The 16,806-nt window shown below is 53.7% G+C and overlaps 1 protein-coding gene across 7 annotated transcripts in view; it reads right to left on the bottom strand.

Moving 5' to 3' along the window:
* Window positions 1-16,806, bottom strand: part of CFAP100 (cilia and flagella associated protein 100) — a 42,632-nt gene that overhangs the window by 11,083 nt on the left and 14,743 nt on the right. For 2 of the 7 annotated variants that reach the window (XM_055260213.2, XM_063630681.1), the window contains 10 exons: window positions 11,536-11,630; window positions 9,145-9,337; window positions 7,156-7,226; window positions 6,907-7,070; window positions 6,526-6,606; window positions 5,863-6,044; window positions 5,661-5,702; window positions 5,453-5,579; window positions 2,267-2,318; window positions 1,999-2,150 (listed from right to left, as the gene is read on the bottom strand). In XM_055260213.2, coding sequence (XP_055116188.1) covers window positions 1,999-2,150; window positions 2,267-2,318; window positions 5,453-5,579; window positions 5,661-5,702; window positions 5,863-6,044; window positions 6,526-6,606; window positions 6,907-7,070; window positions 7,156-7,226; window positions 9,145-9,337; window positions 11,536-11,630 — 1,159 coding nt within the window. The remainder of the gene's footprint in view (window positions 1-1,998; window positions 2,151-2,266; window positions 2,319-5,452; window positions 5,580-5,660; window positions 5,703-5,862; window positions 6,045-6,525; window positions 6,607-6,906; window positions 7,071-7,155; window positions 7,227-9,144; window positions 9,338-11,535; window positions 11,631-16,806) is intronic. The other 5 variants (XM_055260215.2, XM_055260214.2, XM_055260219.2 and 2 more) reach the window with 4 other exon arrangements.

The raw sequence follows: 16,806 nt of genomic DNA, 5'->3' as shown, positions 1-16,806 counted from the left end.
GGTGTCTACTTTTCCTTTCTTGTAATGCCTTTGTCTAGTTTTGGTATTAGGGTCATACTGGCTTCATAGAATGGGTTAGGAAGTACTCCCTCTGCTCCTATCTTCTGAAAAGTGATTGTAGAGAATTGGTATAATTTCTTCCTTAGATGAAATTCTTCCTTTGTAGAATTCACCAGCAAACCCATATGGGCCTGGGGCTTTCCCTTTTGGAAGGCTATCATTTATTTATTTAATTTGTTTAATGGAATAGGCCTATTATTATTGTCTGTTTGTTTTAGATATTTTTAAGACTATATTTTGATTTTTTTTCTGAGAAAAGATGGCTGAGTTTATGGAAGTTAAATACACATGGGCTGTGACTCCCCTGGAAACAAAGTATGGGTGCTCTCAGGGATGGCTTGGCTGGCTGAAGACCAGCTTTGGGATGTCACATCCAGCATTCTGCTATGAGGTTTACGTTTGCATGCATGTGTTGGAGGAGGAACCTGTCTTCTTGCCCAATTATCTGGGAAGCTGGGAGCCTGTCCACCTCTCCCCAGCTCATCTTCCTCTGTGTCTGTCACCTCCCAGCTTTCCAGGGCACATAGTCTTGCCTGAGGCTGGGGTTTCACATCATTATGGGGACTCTTTGCCATACTGCACCAGTGGGACATGGGTGCTCAGGAGCATGGTTCCCCCATGGGACACTTAAGCCTCAATGGGCTCCCACCTCAGTGCCTTTGCACCTGCTGTTCCCACTGCCTGGGACCCTCTTTGCCCAGCCTCTGTGGGGATGGCTTTCCTCCCACTCCTCAGGAAGTTTCCTGACACCTCCTGTAAGCCTTCCCTGCCCCTCCCATTTGCTGTCACCCTCCATTTTAGCCCCCTTTCTCAAATTGCTTTATTTTCCTCCTAGAACACATCAGTATCCACAAGTCACATCTGTGGACCTGTTTGTTTTATCTGCTGCCATTAAGGTCAGCTGCATGAGGGCAGGGCCTTGCTTTATCCTTGCAGAGCTTAGACGCAGGCCTGACCCAGAACGGATGCACAGGCAGTGTGTGGGGAGTGAGCAGAGGATTCTCTGCTCTGGACATGCCTCACCAGTGCCTCAGGCTGACCCTGCCCTGCCCAGTTCTCCTGGAGGCAGGTACCCTGCAGGGGACTGAGTGGCCACACCCAGCAGGAGGGACCATAATAGCCTCAAATGGGCTTCAGGTGAGAGCTGGGCAGCCACCTGACTTCTCCTGCTGCCTCTCTGGCTGGAACTGGGAGGGCAGGATTTTCCCAAGGCCCTAGCCACTTTGCCATGCTGGACAAGCTGTGTTTTAGGCCTGTCCCCAGAGGCCCCAGTCCTGGGTGGCCAGATGGCCCTCACCCATCCCTGCCTGTCTCAGCCCCACCTAGCCCCAGCCTGCAGGATGGCACGACTTGCCATGCCCATGTCCTCCTGCTCAGGGCTGCACCCACTCCCATCCCTGTTATGCTGCTGAACAACAGCAGGGGACACACTTCACAGCAGCCCACAGGTGGCTTGGCCTTCCCCAGTTCTGTGCTGTGAAGACCCTCTCAGTGGTCTACGAAATATGAAGCAGCAGCAGCTTCCAGGCCCTTCTGAGCAAATGACTGCTTTGGGCGCCTGTGTGAAGCATGTTAGTGCTGCCAGGAACTGGGGGGTCAGGGTCGCTGTGGACCTCCAGCCACTCCAAGGGCCTCCCAGGAGCTTGGCGGCAGCAGAAGGTGCCTAGGGCAGAAGGTCCTTGGAGAGGCCTGGCTCTAGCCATGGGCTGCTTCAGGGCGGGCACGGGTGCCTGGGCCCAGCCCACCCCCAGCTCCACCACCCTCTCTCCAGGATCCGGCCCACAAATGGAGCTTCACACTGAGCTTTTCAGACAACCTGGACCAGGCCAGGGCCACTGACAGGGGTTTGGGCTGTTCCCCCAACTCGGCTCCCAGTGCTGGGGGAATCCCAGGATAAGAGCGGCAGGGAGCCCCCGCCGGCCACCACATGGCACCTACATGCGGATCTGAGTGTGTTTCAGGGTGTGGCTCAGCTCCTCCAGGGTCTCCTCCATCTCCTGCCTGTTCTGAATCAGCGACAGGTTCTGCTCCTCCAGCTCTCGGAAGACATCCAGGAGCTGCTGGGGCTCCGTGAAGTACAGCTGTGGTTCCTGCAACCCACAGGTTTTGGCAGCGACTGGCCAGGGACAGAGCCAGAGGGGCAGGGGTGGGGGCAGGGCAAGAGAGGGGTGACTTCCGAATTCCAGCCCAGCACTGGGCCATTCACCTCCCCATCGCTGTCGGTGTCCTCCTGCGTGGGAGGGATGGGAGAGTTCGACCTGCGAAGAGATGGCAGGGTTGGGACTCTGGAACCAGCCTAAGCAGACAGGAGCCAGGGGAGGGGGCACAGAGGCCTTGAAGGTGTTGGCAGCGTCCCCATCCCTCCTCTCCCAGCTGCCCACAAGTTGCCCAGAGGGCGGCACCAGCTTCCTCACAGTCCCCAGCTGCCACACTGCAGCCAGCTGATAGTTTCAATCCACTCATTTTCCCAAGGCCCTAGCCACTTTGACATGCTGGACAAGCCGTGTTCCAGACCTGTCCCCAGAGGCCCCAGTCCTGGGTGGCCAGATGGCCCTCACCCATCCCAGCCCCACTGCACTTAGAATAAAACCCGCTTTCCTCCTGGGTCATGCCAGGCGGCCCTCCCAGCACTCACCTTGCCTCCCCTTCCCCAGCCCCTCTGCCCTGCCTGGTCAGGTCCGTCTCTCTAGGTGCTGCCCTACCCCAGGCTTCTGCACCTGTGGCTCCGCTGTCGGGGCTGCCCCTCCTCCCTCACCCTTGTTTACTGAGCGCCACCTTTGAGGCGTTTCCTGCCCTGCCTCCCCCATCTAGGGTCAGTCTTGGCCCCTGTCCTGGGGATCCCACTCACAGCAATAGAGGGACTCTCAGGGCTGCCTCCAGGTGATCCTGAGTGCCCAGGGGCAAGGTCTGTCCTGGACCAGTGGAGAGGGGCTGGGAACAAGCTGTGTGAGCTTTAAGCACTCAGTGTGGGCCCCAGAAGGCCCCACTCGATGGGGACCTCACCTCCACCGACTTCCAAACCTGCCCTCCCAGCCTGCTCCAGCCTCGGCCTCACCTAGGATCTGCAGGTCCTGCTGGCTGAGGTGGGGGGGCTGCGTTGGCTCACCCCAGGCACCTCAGGGACCTGAGCTTGGGCTTGGAGATGCCAGCCCCTGACCCCCAGAAGCAGAGAGGCATCAGGGCAAGGTCCTGTGGGACTCTGACAGCAGATCCAGGAGGGCTTCCCAGGAGAGGCTGTGATAACAACTACAGCACTCACCAGACCCACGCCTCACAGTGCACACCAATGCCCATTTTACAGATGAGAGAGCCGGCTGCCTGCAGGGCACTGCTGGCCCATATGATGCCTTTCTGAGAATCCACCCTCCAGATGGATGTAGCCTGGGTCAGGGAGCCTGACCTGGTGGTTGGTGGGCATGGGCTGGACTTCAGCCCCCACGTGCCCTCTTGGCTGAGTGAGTGCCTTGTATAGCTCACAACCTGCCCAGCTGTACTCAGTGGCCCTGGTCACCTGGCTAATAGATGGAGGGGCCAGGATTGAAACCTAAGACAGTGTGATCCCCAACTCTGTTCTCAAGTCTCCCAAGTCAAGGCCTGTCTGGTAGGGAGCAGTCCATGGCTGAGGGGGCCCTAGGCGGAGCAGGCTGCACTGCATACATTAGAACCTCTGCGCCTCAATGCAGAACTGGAAATGCCCGCCACCAGCAGGAAGTCATGGCAGGCAGCGTTAACAGCAGCCTGTGCATGGCACAGCAGCATGCCCCAGTGGTGGCTGGTCTTCACCACAAGGAATGGCCGCGCTGGGCAGAAAGGAAAGCCAGCTTGGGTCCTCTTCCAACTGGAGAAGCATCAGTGTAGGCCATGGGAGGCTGATGTTGGGGCCACCCTCTGGGTGTGGAGTTCAGGAACAGGCAGTCGTGGAGAGGGGAAGACAGAGGGTGGACAGCAGAAGGGCTGAGTAGCAGATAAAGGCCCCGTGGAGGAGAGTGGGTTGCCACAGACACAGGGCCAGGGCAGGGATGTAGGGAGCAGCCCCGAGCCCTGCAGTGCCCACTTTTCTCCATCCCCGCTTCTGCCACCCTTATCCAAGCCGATAAAAAGCATCAGCTTCCAGAAGAAAACACAGGAGAATATTTTAGTGACTGTGATGTTGGCAAATATTTCTTAGGCAGGGCCCCAAATTCACCAATCATAAAATTAAAGATTGGTAAATTTGACTTCACTAAAATTAAGAATTCCTGTTCTTCAAAAGATAATATTAAACAGAAATAAGGTGGCCGGGCAGTGGCTCACGCCTGTAATCCCAGCACTTTGGGAGGCTGAGGCAGGCAGATCACCTGAGGTCAGGAGTTTGAGACCAGCCTGCCCAACATGGCGAAACCCTGTCTCTACTAAAAATGCAAAAAATTAGCCGAGCGTGGTGGCACATGCCTGTAATCCCATCTACTCGGGAGGCTGAGGCAGGAGAATCGCTTGAACCTGGGAGGCGGAGGTCGCAGTGAGCCGAGATCGCGACACTGCACTCCAGCCTGAGCAACAAGAGCAAAACTCCATCTCAAAATAAATAAATAAATAAATAAATAAATAAATAAATAAATAAATCAGAACTAAGGCAAGATGCAAACTGGAAGAAGGTATGTGTACCACACTTACCACACTGGGCTGGTCCCCAGAATACATAGAGAACCAACAGGTAACCATAATAACCAGGCCAATAATCCAACAAAAATGTACAGAAATCAGACACTTCACAAAAAAAATGACATCTGAACGGCCAATAAGTATGAAATGTATTCAGATTTGTCATCAGGAAAATGTCCTGATAACCATATGAGACCACTTCACCCATCTAGTGACCATGACTTTGATGTTCTGTGCTTTGATGCTTTTGACACCTGTGGCCTTGCTGAGCCTGGAGGGACCACCTCTCTCAGGATCGACCAATCCATGGAGACAGGAAATGACTCACTCTGGGCTCTGAGCTTGCCCTCAGCTCACCTTTCAAATGCAAACCACCGAATCCACTGTCCACACCTCAGCCAGATCGTCTATCAGACTTTCACACTCGGGACCTATCCCCCCAGGGCCAGGACCAGATAACCAGGGGCAGGCCTTTGTCCAAGAGCCCCGAAATTATTCAAAAACAAATCAGCCCTACACCTGCTCGCCCACCACAACCTTAATTCCCATGGGAACCACAATGGAAACTCCTGCCCACGGGTCCTCCCTCTGCCTCCTGGCCGGCCTGAGACGTCCCTGTCTGGCCCTTCTTGGAGTAGGGACTGTGAGTAACACTCTTTTCTGTGGCACTCAGACCTGACTACATATGGGTGCCACAAGGGAGGGCTTGCCGCTAGGCCCCAGCCCCTCCCAACCACCCGAGCCCACTCACCCTCTGGAGTCGCCACCGCTGGACTCGCTGGGCTGGCTGCCTTGCTGGGGGCTGCTCAGGTAAGACAGGCTCCGCCCCAGCCGCATCATCTGCAGAAACCTGCAGGGCTTCTTTGTGCCCTGACCCTCTGGAGAAAGCAGAGGAATGGTTTCCGAGCCCTGTGCAGGGCAGAGCCAGGCTCCTCCTCAGGCTGGGGGCGGCAGCTCACCTTTGGCCCACACGGAGCTCGCCTTGCCCTTGATCCCTGGTCCTGCAGGAAGCAAAGGGAGGCCCCGATGACCTCAGCTGCAGCCAAGCTTCAGCAACGCCATGTGGCCCAGATGCCTGCAGGTAACCTGCCAGCTGGGCTCAGGGTCTCAGTGGGCCACTGGCAGAGCCCACCTGGGAACCTACATTCCCTTTTCTGCTACCTTTGTCCCCTGGTGTGGAGTTAACACTGCTCTCCTTGGAAGCCTCGGAGACCTCCTTGGCCTTTTTGAGAAACAAGTGTTTCTTTTCCTGTTCTTCAAGCCACTCCTTGGGTGACAGCTTGTATAGAAAATCCTTGTAGACCTTGTAATGCTGCAGAGTGTCTTCAAATCTGGAGATCTCACTACAACGGGGTGGGGTGGGGGGTGGGAAGGAGGAGGTCAGCCTCTGCCACAACGAGGTCCCCATACCGGGGCCACCCCTCCATCCTGGCCAAGTATGTGTGGGCTCCTTGTTTTCCTTGAGAAAAGGTGCGGGAATGCTACATGCTGGAAGACGGGCACCCACCCTGCAACGAGCAGAGTCACAGCCCTTTGTGACTTGGAAGTTCCTCTCCACCCTGGAGACCGCACCTCTTTCAGGCTGTAGCTGGGTGAGCCTTTGAGCCAAGCTGCCCACCTCCAAGTGGAAGCCTTGAGAGTCACCGAATCTCTCTTGGTCTCACTCCCCTCATCTATAAATGGGCAACAGCCTCATGGAAGCACTGAGTCCCTGGGAGGTAAAGCCATGAGGTTCACATGGTGCTAGGCTCCCTTTGGCCAGGCAAAATGACTGAGGGACCAGGAGGTGGGCCGGCCAATGGCCAGCATGCCCTCTGACCTCACCTTTTGATATTAACAATCTGGGTGGTGAGGTCCCGGATCTCAAGGATCTTCTCTATCTTGGCTTTGGTCTCCTTCTCAGCCCTAGGGGTTGGGCGGGCAGGAGGAGGGATGGGGGCAGGGGGCCAGTGGCAGCCTATTAAAGAGAGGTGAGCACACTACCCACAGGCCCCAGGGCTGGGCCCGGCTCCAGACAGGGCTGGAGAGCCACACAGTTAAGCCTTTTGCCCGTAGTGTCCCCCACCCTTGGCTCCCGACCGGCCCTAGTGCTTCCAGAGGAGTTGCAGGGGCGGGGGGCAGAGGCTGGATAAGTGGGTGTGCACAGGCTCAGGGACAATGGGGGTTCGGCATTGCCCAGCCAGCCCCTCGGGCCTGCAGGCTCACACTCTCATGGCCTGCACGGAGCTGCAGCCATTCTGCCTGAGGAACTCGTCCAACAAGGCGGCGGCCTTCTCCAGGGACTTCTCGGCCCGCTCCAGCCTGGCCTCCTCTTTGGTCGCCAGCGTCTCCAGCCGCTGGATCTCTCTCCGCTTGACATCCAGGGCATACTGGGGGCCAGCAGAGTGGGGTCATGATGCCTGGCCTGGGCCAGCCCCTGCTGGCATCCCTCATGCTGGGGGCCAAGGAACCTACCTGGAGGAGGAACATTTGCCTCTTCTGCTTAATGTAGCCACTCATGTTCTCAGGCTCCACATTCTTTTCTGCTGGAAGAAGAGGGAGGTGAGCAGGAGCGGGAAGCCCAGGCTGAGGAGGGGCCTGGCAGGTCTGCAGAGCAGCCTTCTGCCGGCTGCTGGGCACTGCTTTGCGTCCACGCCCAGGTGACTACCGCGACGGTGGAAGGTAGTGTTCTTGTCCTCTGTCTCCACAGAAAGAGAGAAGGCTGTGCCTGAAATGTTACATTCCATGGCCAGAGTCTGCCCGGGTGGGAAGTCCTTACTGTGTCTGACTTGCGCCTCCCTTGCTGTAGCACTCTCCTCACTTGCAGTGAGGCTCTGGACACCCCACCTAGGAAATTTCACCCAGCTGGACTTAATAGCCACAAGTCCTAGCCAGGACCTGAATGGGGATGAGGACAGAAAAATGGGGAGCCATAATTGCTACTTGGGGCACCTAAGCCCCCCAAGCAAACTGGGCAGAGGCTGAGTCTACACTGCCAGGGTTTAAACCAGACAGGAGGAAGTCGAGGTGGACGTCTGGACAACCTTCAGGAGAGCACACAGAAGGACAGCGAGGCTGGGGCCAAGGGCCACAGGGGCCCCTTTCCCTGGCCTTCCTGGAGTGGAAGTTCTAGGCTCTCTCTGACTTGGGAGCTGTGGAAAGGACCTGGAAACCATGGGACTCTCTGGCCCTGTCCCTCACACCCTTTCCTCTCCAGGAGCAGAGCCCTGCTTTGGCTGGTGCAAGAGCTCTGTTCCCAGAGTCCAGATCCTGGCAGAGGCCCTGGCTGGGCCTCCCCGGGTAGCCACGGAGATGTCCCTACCCCTGCAGGAGACCCAGCTCCTCGCTGGGAGTCATAGTCCTGCCTCCCCAGTCACTTGCTTCTCTTCCAGGTCTTGGGAATAAGGGTGGTGGCAGGAAAAAGAACAGGCCATGCTGTCTCCCCGTCTACCCCCCATTCCCCCTGCCTGCCCCTCCAACTGTGGGGCCTAAATGCCCCCGCAAGCTCAGGGTGCTGCTACCCAGCCCTTGTGTGTTTCAGAGTCACATGGTACACCTCTAATCCCCTGTGTGCCAGGACTCTGATCTGACTGCTTCTAACTTTGTAATATACTTCATCATCTGGGTTGGTAGAATATGAATACATATTCAGTACTTAAGATTTCCACCGCTCACACACATGCATAGTTCTTTCTTACTACAGCCAATGTATTAGCACATTTAATCCCCACAATCCATGAGGCTGGTACTGTTATCAGCCAGGAAAGGAAACTGAGCCGCAAAGGGCTCAGGTGACCTGGGTGTGACCACAAAGCTATGAAATGCTGCAGCTGCCACCGAAGCCAGGAAACCCAGGTCCAGCTCCATGCTCTTTCTTAGGAACCGCCCACGTCTACGCTGTGCAGCCTGCGCCCACTGTGCACTGCCCACCTTCCAAATCACGCAATACAGCAGCCTCCCTTATCCAGGAGGCCGTGTTCCAAGACCCCCAGGGGATGCTTGAACCCTACCCTATAGACACTAAGTTTTTTCCCACACATAGCTACCTATGATGAAGTTTTATTATTTATGAATTAGGCACAGTAAGAGATAACGACTAATAAACAGAACAATTATAACAATATACTGTAATAAAAGTTAGGCAAATGGTCTCTTGCTCAAAATATCTTGCTGTATTGTACTCACCTACTTTCAGCTCCAGCAACTGAAGCCAAGGAAAGAGAAACCAAGGATAAGGTGGGGAACTATCCTATTAGGATTGAAAAGCTCTTAGGTTTGCAATCCTGGAACAGAGCTTTGGGACGCCCCTGGAGAGGCCAAACAGAAAAGGCAGGCCTTTCTGAAGCACTTGAAAAGCACTTCCCATCTGTGCAAGAGAGTGGCACGGAGGTTCCAGGCGCGCCCCATTCGCTGCGGATGTGGAGTGTCACCGGCCCAGGTCCCCCCGCGCCGGAGGGGACGCACCTTTGGTCAAGGTGAGCTTCCGGGTCGTGTAGTCGCGGAAAGCGCCCTGATGCTCGGCCTCGGCGCGCGCCTCCAGGTCCTCCTGCTTGTCCTCCAGCTGCAGCTGCCTCCGCAGGTCGCTGTGCTTAGCCGACACTTTCGAGGAGTAGGTCATCTTCTCGTGCACTCTCATCGTCTTCTGCCGCTGCCGCTCCTGGGGGCGTCCGGCCAAGTCGGGCGGGGCCCAGGCTCCCCACCCGCGTCCAGGCCTCCCCGCGCGTTTCCCCACTCCTAGGGACTGGCGGACATGAGGCCGGGGACGCGGGTTTGCGCGCGAGCGCCGGAGAATGCCTGCGGAGCTGCGCCGCGCGCGGGGACGCGGGGGCCTGAACACTGCAGCCCTGGGCTGAGAGCCAAGCAGGCAGAGCAGCTGTTGGGGAGGCCATTTGCCCCCGAGAAGGGCGCCAGTCAGGGCCCCCAGGTCAAACACAGGCTGCCCGGTCAGAGGAGCACTCCAGACCCACACAGGGGACAAGCTCACCCGAAAAGATGATGTCTCATTTTCTCCGAAATCCACATTTAAGTGAGAGCTGTATATTTTGATGACCAACCCAGGGGCAGGGAACCTAGAGGCTCTGGGGTTCCCAAAGACTACGGCTGTGTAGTGGGTGTAGCCTGGCTGGAAGGTCACCGTTGGTGGCCATCTCCACCTGCTCTCCACCTCACTCCAGCTCCTGTGCGGCCTGGGGGTGGCTTCGAGCCAGCCCTCCCTTGGGAGAAAACCTTCAGAGGAGCGGGAAGGCAGGACTCACCTCCCCACACTCCCACCCTGCCCCGTGTCCCTCTTGCTGTCCTGTCCTCACAGTGGGGACATCCCCTGCCAGCTCCACACCCCTTCCCACTTTTCTGCATCGGCCCCGGGAGTCTCTTCACGTAGACTTTCTAGGGTCACTTCTGTTTCCTGCTGGGACCTACCAGGTACACAAACGGCATCTAAGAACCCAGGCAAATGGGTCCAGCCTGAGGCCCCTGGAGTGCACGTCCCCATCACTGCAGTCAGGAAAATGTCACCTACCATATCCTCGGGGTACAAGGGTGGCCTTTAGAAGACATTGAGCAGCTGACTGAGGGCAGGGCCAGACTGAGGGGGACCTTGTCGGGAGGGGGAGGTTGTGAGTGGTGGATGCTGGGTGGGGGAGGGTGTAAGTGGGGGAGCCTGCGGGGTAGGGGAGATTGTGAGTGGGGGACCCTCCTGGGTGGGGGAGGGTTTGAGTGGGGGACCTTGTTGGGTGGGGGAGGGTATGTTTTGGTGACTCTGTTGGGTGGGCGAAGATGGCGTTTGGTGACCTGGTTGGGTGGGTGAAGATGGCGTTTGGTGACCCTGTTAGGTGTGGTGGAGAGAGTGTGTTGGGTGAGACTCTTAGTGGAAGGCGGGGGAGGCCTCGAGCTAGGGCTGGGCTTGAGTGTAGAGGAAAACCAAACGCCTCATTGGAGAAGATACAGTAGGGTGGCCAAGGCGTGGGTCAGAGTCTCTGGGTCTCAGCCAGTCTAGCAATCACAGCCCACAGGCCCAGCCCTCGTCTCTGATGTGGAGGCCTGGGCAGGGCTGAAGCCTGTGCATCTCCACCCATGCCCTGCAGATGCCAGTGTAGCTGTTGCTGCCTTGGGAACCATGGCTGTGAGGAATCTCAGAGACGCTGAGCCCTGAGGCAGGGGGAGGTGGATGGACGCTGTGGGGCAGCCCAGGTGCGACCCTGGGAAGGCTGCCATGCCTGGCACATGGGGCAGGGCTGGGTGCCCAAGGCAGCAAGATTGGGCTGTCTCCACTCAGGCCTCACAGCTCTCAGGGCTGGGAAAGCAAGAGGACAGGCTGGGGTGAAGATGGGGCAAGAGTGGGGTTGGTGCTGGCCCAGGGACCCTAGGCACCTGGGGGAGCATGTGTGTGCATGCCATGGGCGACTCCGTGTGTGGATCTGACCTGCAGGAGTCCAGCCAGCGGGAGGGCACAAGGCCTGAGCAGTAGGGGGTGCCTGTGGGATGGGAGAGGGCCTGTGAGGGCTGAACTGGGCCTTGGAGGACCTGGAGAGTGTCAGGAGGGGATGGCGTTTCATGCAGGTGGCAGTGGAAGTGGCAGCGAGGTGGCTGAGGCTGTTGCCACAGCAGCCCAAGAAGTCTATCTGACCAAGACCCAAGAAGAGTGGTGACAGACAGGGGAAGACGGGTGGGACGCTGTGAGTCCTGAGCCAGGTAAGGTTTTCAGCTGATTTTGCAGGAACTGGTGAGCCATTGACTATTCTGGAATGAGAAGGACCTGAGGAAAGTGCTCCTCCGAGAAGGACAATGTGGCCACTCCAGGTAGCAGTGGGAGTAGGGAAGCTCCCAGAGGTGCTGGCGTCTGTCCTGGATACTCACGGAGAGAGTCTTATTCCGTTCCTGATCTCTGAGCAAGAAGAAATCCACATCCCCAGATAAGTGGAAAGGATTCGCTGAAGGGTCAGGACTATGCTCTGGAAAGGGAGACACCTCGCTGGAAAGGGGAGCCAGCTCTTCCAGGCGGTGGTCTCTGTCTCTGGGGCCCCACTGCCCTCCCAGCCCAGCATGGAAAAGCACGAGTGAGTGGGAAGGTTCCCCTGGATCCAGCTGTGCCTAAAGTCCAACCCTGGACCTTCCAGCTCCATCAAGGCACCTCTGTAGTTTAACCTGGTTCAAGTTGGGCTTCTGTCCCTGGCCCCTGAAAGAGAGCTCGTGAGCACAGCCTTGTCTCACACATCTGCCCTCAGTCAGCCCTCACTAAAGGCCTCTGGAGTCTCCCTTATGGAGAAGGGAGGCCGAGCCTGCTGTTTGTCAGTGATGGGCCTGGTGACCAGGGTCTGCTGACACTGAACTCACGGCCCTTGCTGTGGGCCTCCAGGTGAACTTGCATCTGTCTTTTCAGGCCTCTCCAGTCCTCCCCGGGAAGGCCAAGAACAAAGTGCTTCATGCCTGGGGAGGGACCAGAGGCCCAGAGAGGGGCTTGTGAAGGTTTGCTTTGCAGGGTGGACTCTTGTCTCACTCCTGATTCTACACACTGACTGCAATTCGGAGACGGAGCTGATGCCAGCGGCCTCCCTGTGAGCCTCAGGCAGCCAAGAAGTCAGGTGGAGAGGGTAAACTGAGCACATGGGCTGCCTTCCCCACCAGCCCAACCCCAACCCCCCAGAAATGTTAGAAAATAAACTTAAAACTCTAGGACAGCTCTGGAAGACAGGGAGGGTGACTCTGGTGTCACAGAAGTTCTGGGAGAGGGCAGGCAGGTGGGATGGGGTAAGGAGGTGCAGCCTGGCACAGCTGCGGGGACAAGGGCATGGAGGGCAGTGTGAGGCTCCAAGGCTCTGGGTGGCAGACACTGGGACACAAGCAGCTGGTGGAGGAATTGCCAGGCACCCGCTTCACCTCCCCAGTCTGCACTTGCTCTCCCTTCCTGCTTCTGTCCAGCAACTCAACCAGGGCAGAGGTGTTTGCCCTCAATTAGGAATCGTGGGACCTGGTGCTTAATCAGAGGGGCAGAGAAGTAAAATTCTTTATGCTCCCAAACTGGCGATGAACACGCATGGGCGGCCCCTCCCATGTCCCCATCACAAAAGCAAATGGATAGCTAGCAAGCACCCAGCACTTGCCATGGGCCAGACTGGGGACTTTCTGTGATTTAATGTTCCTGACTGCCCAAGGAGGTGAGAATCATGGTTACTCCCATTTCACCTGTGAGGAACTGAGGCTCAGAGCAGTCAGATATTCTGCCAAGGTCCCATAGCTGTAAGTAGCTATGGGGAGACTGGCTTAAGAAGTCAGACACTGCACCTGCAGTCCGGTGACTTGAGAGTGGTCAGAAGTCATGTGAAGATGATTGATGTGTTTAGGTGAAGATGAGCCCACCCCAAAAATGGCAGTCATTTGAGGCTAATCATTCCAAAAATGCAGAGTTGGTTGAATATTTTTAAGCCAATCAATGTAATACCTTCCATTAAAAGAATAAAGAAGGAAATGGTATAATCATTTCAAGAGATTCAGTAAAATTATTTGATAAAATTCAAAGCTTATTTTTGAATAAAACTCTTAGCAACTAGGAATAGAAGGGAATCCCCCAATCTGATAAAGGGTATTACGCTTTGGCTGAGTAACAGCCCCCAAAGATGCCCGTGCCCTGATCCCCAAACCTGTGATAGTGTCACCTTCTATGGCGAAAGGGCCTTTGCAGATGTGATTGAGCTAAGGATCCTGAGGTGGGGAAATTGTCCCGGCATGTCCAGGTGGGCCCAGTGTAACCACGGGAGTCCTTGTAATTGGGAGGCAGGAGGGTTGGGGCAGAATGAGGAGTGCAGGAAGAGAAGCTGAGGTGGAGTGATGTGATAGAAACACATAGAAATAAATAATCTGCTCTTGAATGACATCTGGGTTAACAAGGAAATCAAAATGGAAATTTAAAAATTCTTTGAATTGAATGATAATAATGAGATAAGTTATCAAAACCTCCAAGACACAGAAAAGCGGTCCCAAGAGGAAAGTTCATAGTGTTAAATGCCTGCATCGGAAAGTCTGAGAGAGCACAAACTGACTACCCCATGTCACACCTCAAGGAACTGGAGAAACAAGAACAAACTAAATCCAAACCCAACAGAAGAAAAGAAATAGCAAATACCAGAGCAGAACTAAATGAAATTGAAACAAAAGAAATACAAAGGATAAATGAAACAAAAACCTGGTTCTTTGAAAAAATAAAATCTGTTTAGACCACTCACAAGATTAACCAAGAGAAGAAGAGAGAAGATCCAAACAAACTCAATTAGAAATGAAACTGGAGATATTCATCCACCACCACAGAAATACAAAAGATCATTTGAGACTACTACGAACACGTGTGTGCACAAACAGACAATCTAGAGGAAACTGGTAAATTCCTGGAAACATACAACTCTCCTAGATTAAATCAGCAAGAAATAGAAACCCTGAATAGACGAATAACAAGTAGCAAGATTGAATCCATAATTTAAAAACTGCCAACAAAAAAAAAGCCCAAAAGCAGATGGATTCACAGCTGAATTCTACCAGACATTCAAAGAAGAATTGGTACCAATCCTGTTAAAATATTGAGAAAGAAGGGATCCTCATAGAATGAGGCCAGTATCACCCTGATACCAAAACCAGGATACGACAAAAAAAAAAAAAAAAAAAAAACCAACAACAACAAAAAATACTACAGACCAATTTCCCTGACGAACATAGATGCAAAAATCCTCAACAAAACATTAGCTAACTGAATCCAAGAACACATCAGAAAGATAATTCATCGTGATTAAGTGGGTTCCATCCCAGGGATGCAGGGATGGTTCAGCATACACAAGTCAATATATGTGATACATCACATAAACAGAATTAAAAACAAAAACCATATGATCATATCAGAAGATGCAGAGAAAGCATTCGACAATATTCAGCACCCCTTTATGATAAAAACTCTCAACAAACTGTGCTGCTACCTTCGAAGACAAAGTGAGAGGCTTGAGCCAAGTGATACGGGCAGCCACCTCTAAAGGCTGGAAAAGGCAGGAAGATGGATTTTTCTCCCAGCCTCCAGGAGGAAGGCAGCCCTGCCAATGCTTTGGTTTAGTCCTGTAGGACTTCTGACTTCCAGAACTGTAAGATGAGCTATTTGTGCTGTTCTAAGCCTTTGAGTTTGTGGTGATTTGTCACAGCAGCAATAGGAAATAAATACAGATAGCTACAAGAAACCTGCAGATGAGATACTGAATGTCCCTCCACCCATGTAGGATCAGACCAGGAGCAAGGCAAGGATGCCTGCTCTTTACATTGCTATTCTGCATTAAAATGAGGGTCCTCACTGGGAGAGTGATTCAAGAAAAAGAAATAGAAAGCTGGACGTGGTGGCTCATGCCTGGAATACCAGCACTTTGGGAGGCTGAGTGGGAGGATCACTTGAACCCAGGAGGTTGAGGCTGCAGTGAGCCGAGATGGCACCACTGCACTCCAGCCTGGGTGACAGAGTGAGACCCTATTTCAAAAGAAAAAAAAAGAAAGGCAGAAAAGGTATAAGGATCACAAAGGAAGAGAAAATAATGCCACTCAAGGTGACATGATTGTATAGTAGAAAACCCAAAAGAATCTATAAATGAAATGGTTACAATTAGGTCAATTAAGATGTGGTTTGTAGGTCTTATTGTGAAAGTAAAACAAAAAGTTGTAGAAGACACAATCAGAGGATATCATGACTTTGGGGGTCACCAAAGAGTTTTAAAATAAGACACTAAAAGCCATAATGAAGAAAGGATTGAGCTGCATGAAACCGAACTACACTAAAATTAGGAACTTTTTTTTTTTTTGAGATGGAGTCTCGCTCTTTTGCCCAGACTGGAGTGCAGTAGCACGATCTTGGCTCACTGCAACCTCCGTCTCCTGGGTTCAAGCAATTCTCCTCTCTCAGCCTCCCGAGTAGCTGGGACTACAGGCACCCAACACCATGCCCAGCTAATTTTTATATTTTTAGTAGAGACGAGGTTTCATCATATTGTTCAGGCTGGTCTCGAACTCCTGACCTCAGGTAATCCACCCGCCTAGGCCTCCCAAAGTGCTGGGATTACAGGGGTGAGCCACTGTGCCCAGCCAGGAACTTTTTATTGGTGCCTTTTAGCACCACTCAGAGAGTGAAAGGCAGTCCTAGGAGTGGGAGAAGATATCCGTCACACTCAGAGCTAGCAAATGACTTCTATCCAATAAAGAGCTCCGAGAAATCATTAAAATAAACAGACAATGCAACAGACAAGTGGGCAGAAGATGGAAACAGGTACGTCCCAACACAGAATCATCAAATGGCCCAAAACCATATGAAAAGGCAATTGCCCTCCTGGGTTACCAGGAAATATAAGACACTAACATATACCCAGAGGACAAAGTCATATTAAAAAGATCAATGGTGTACCAAGTTGGAGAAGACACAGAGCAACTGGAAGTCGTATGCCTGTTGGTGGGACTGTGAATTGGTACAGTCCCTCTGGAAAACTTCATTTATCCACTAAAGTTAAACACACAACCAGCAATTCCACTCTTGGGTGTGTACCCAGGAGACGCAAGTGCTTATGTCCCCAAAGTGACATGTACAAGACTTCATAGCAGTATTATTTGTAAAAACTGGAAACAACTCAAATGTTCACCAGCAATAGAAAGAATAAATGGTTGGCATATGCACAGAAGGGACTCTGGCTAGGTGCAGCAATGTGGATGCCTCTCGCAGACGGGATATTGAGCGAAAGCTGAAACTGAAGTGATAGAGAGTGTGCGATTCCATTTACAGGAGGCTGGAGAGGAGAGCCAGTGATTTGGTGGGGATAGCTGAAGAGTGGCTGTCTCTGGGGGAAGGATAATTCCTGGGGAGATGGAAATGGTCTAGATCTTCATAGGGTGGAGGAAACACATTGTATACATTTGTCAAAACTCATAAACTGGGACAGGTGCAGTGGCTCATGCCTGTAATCCCAGCACTTTGGGAGGCTGAGGCTGAAGCACTGATTGAGCCCAGGAGTTCGAGACCAGCCAAAGCAATATGGTGCAACCTTGTCTCTACAAAAAGTACAAAAATGAGCCAGGTGTGGTGGTGCGCACCTGTTGTCCCAGCTACCTGGCAGGCTGAAGCAG

Source organism: Symphalangus syndactylus, chromosome 21, assembly GCF_028878055.3.
Source record: "Symphalangus syndactylus isolate Jambi chromosome 21, NHGRI_mSymSyn1-v2.1_pri, whole genome shotgun sequence".
NCBI lineage: Eukaryota > Metazoa > Chordata > Mammalia > Primates > Hylobatidae > Symphalangus > Symphalangus syndactylus.
Note: the sequence above shows the minus strand (reverse complement) of the source record. Positions and strands in the feature narration are given on the sequence as shown.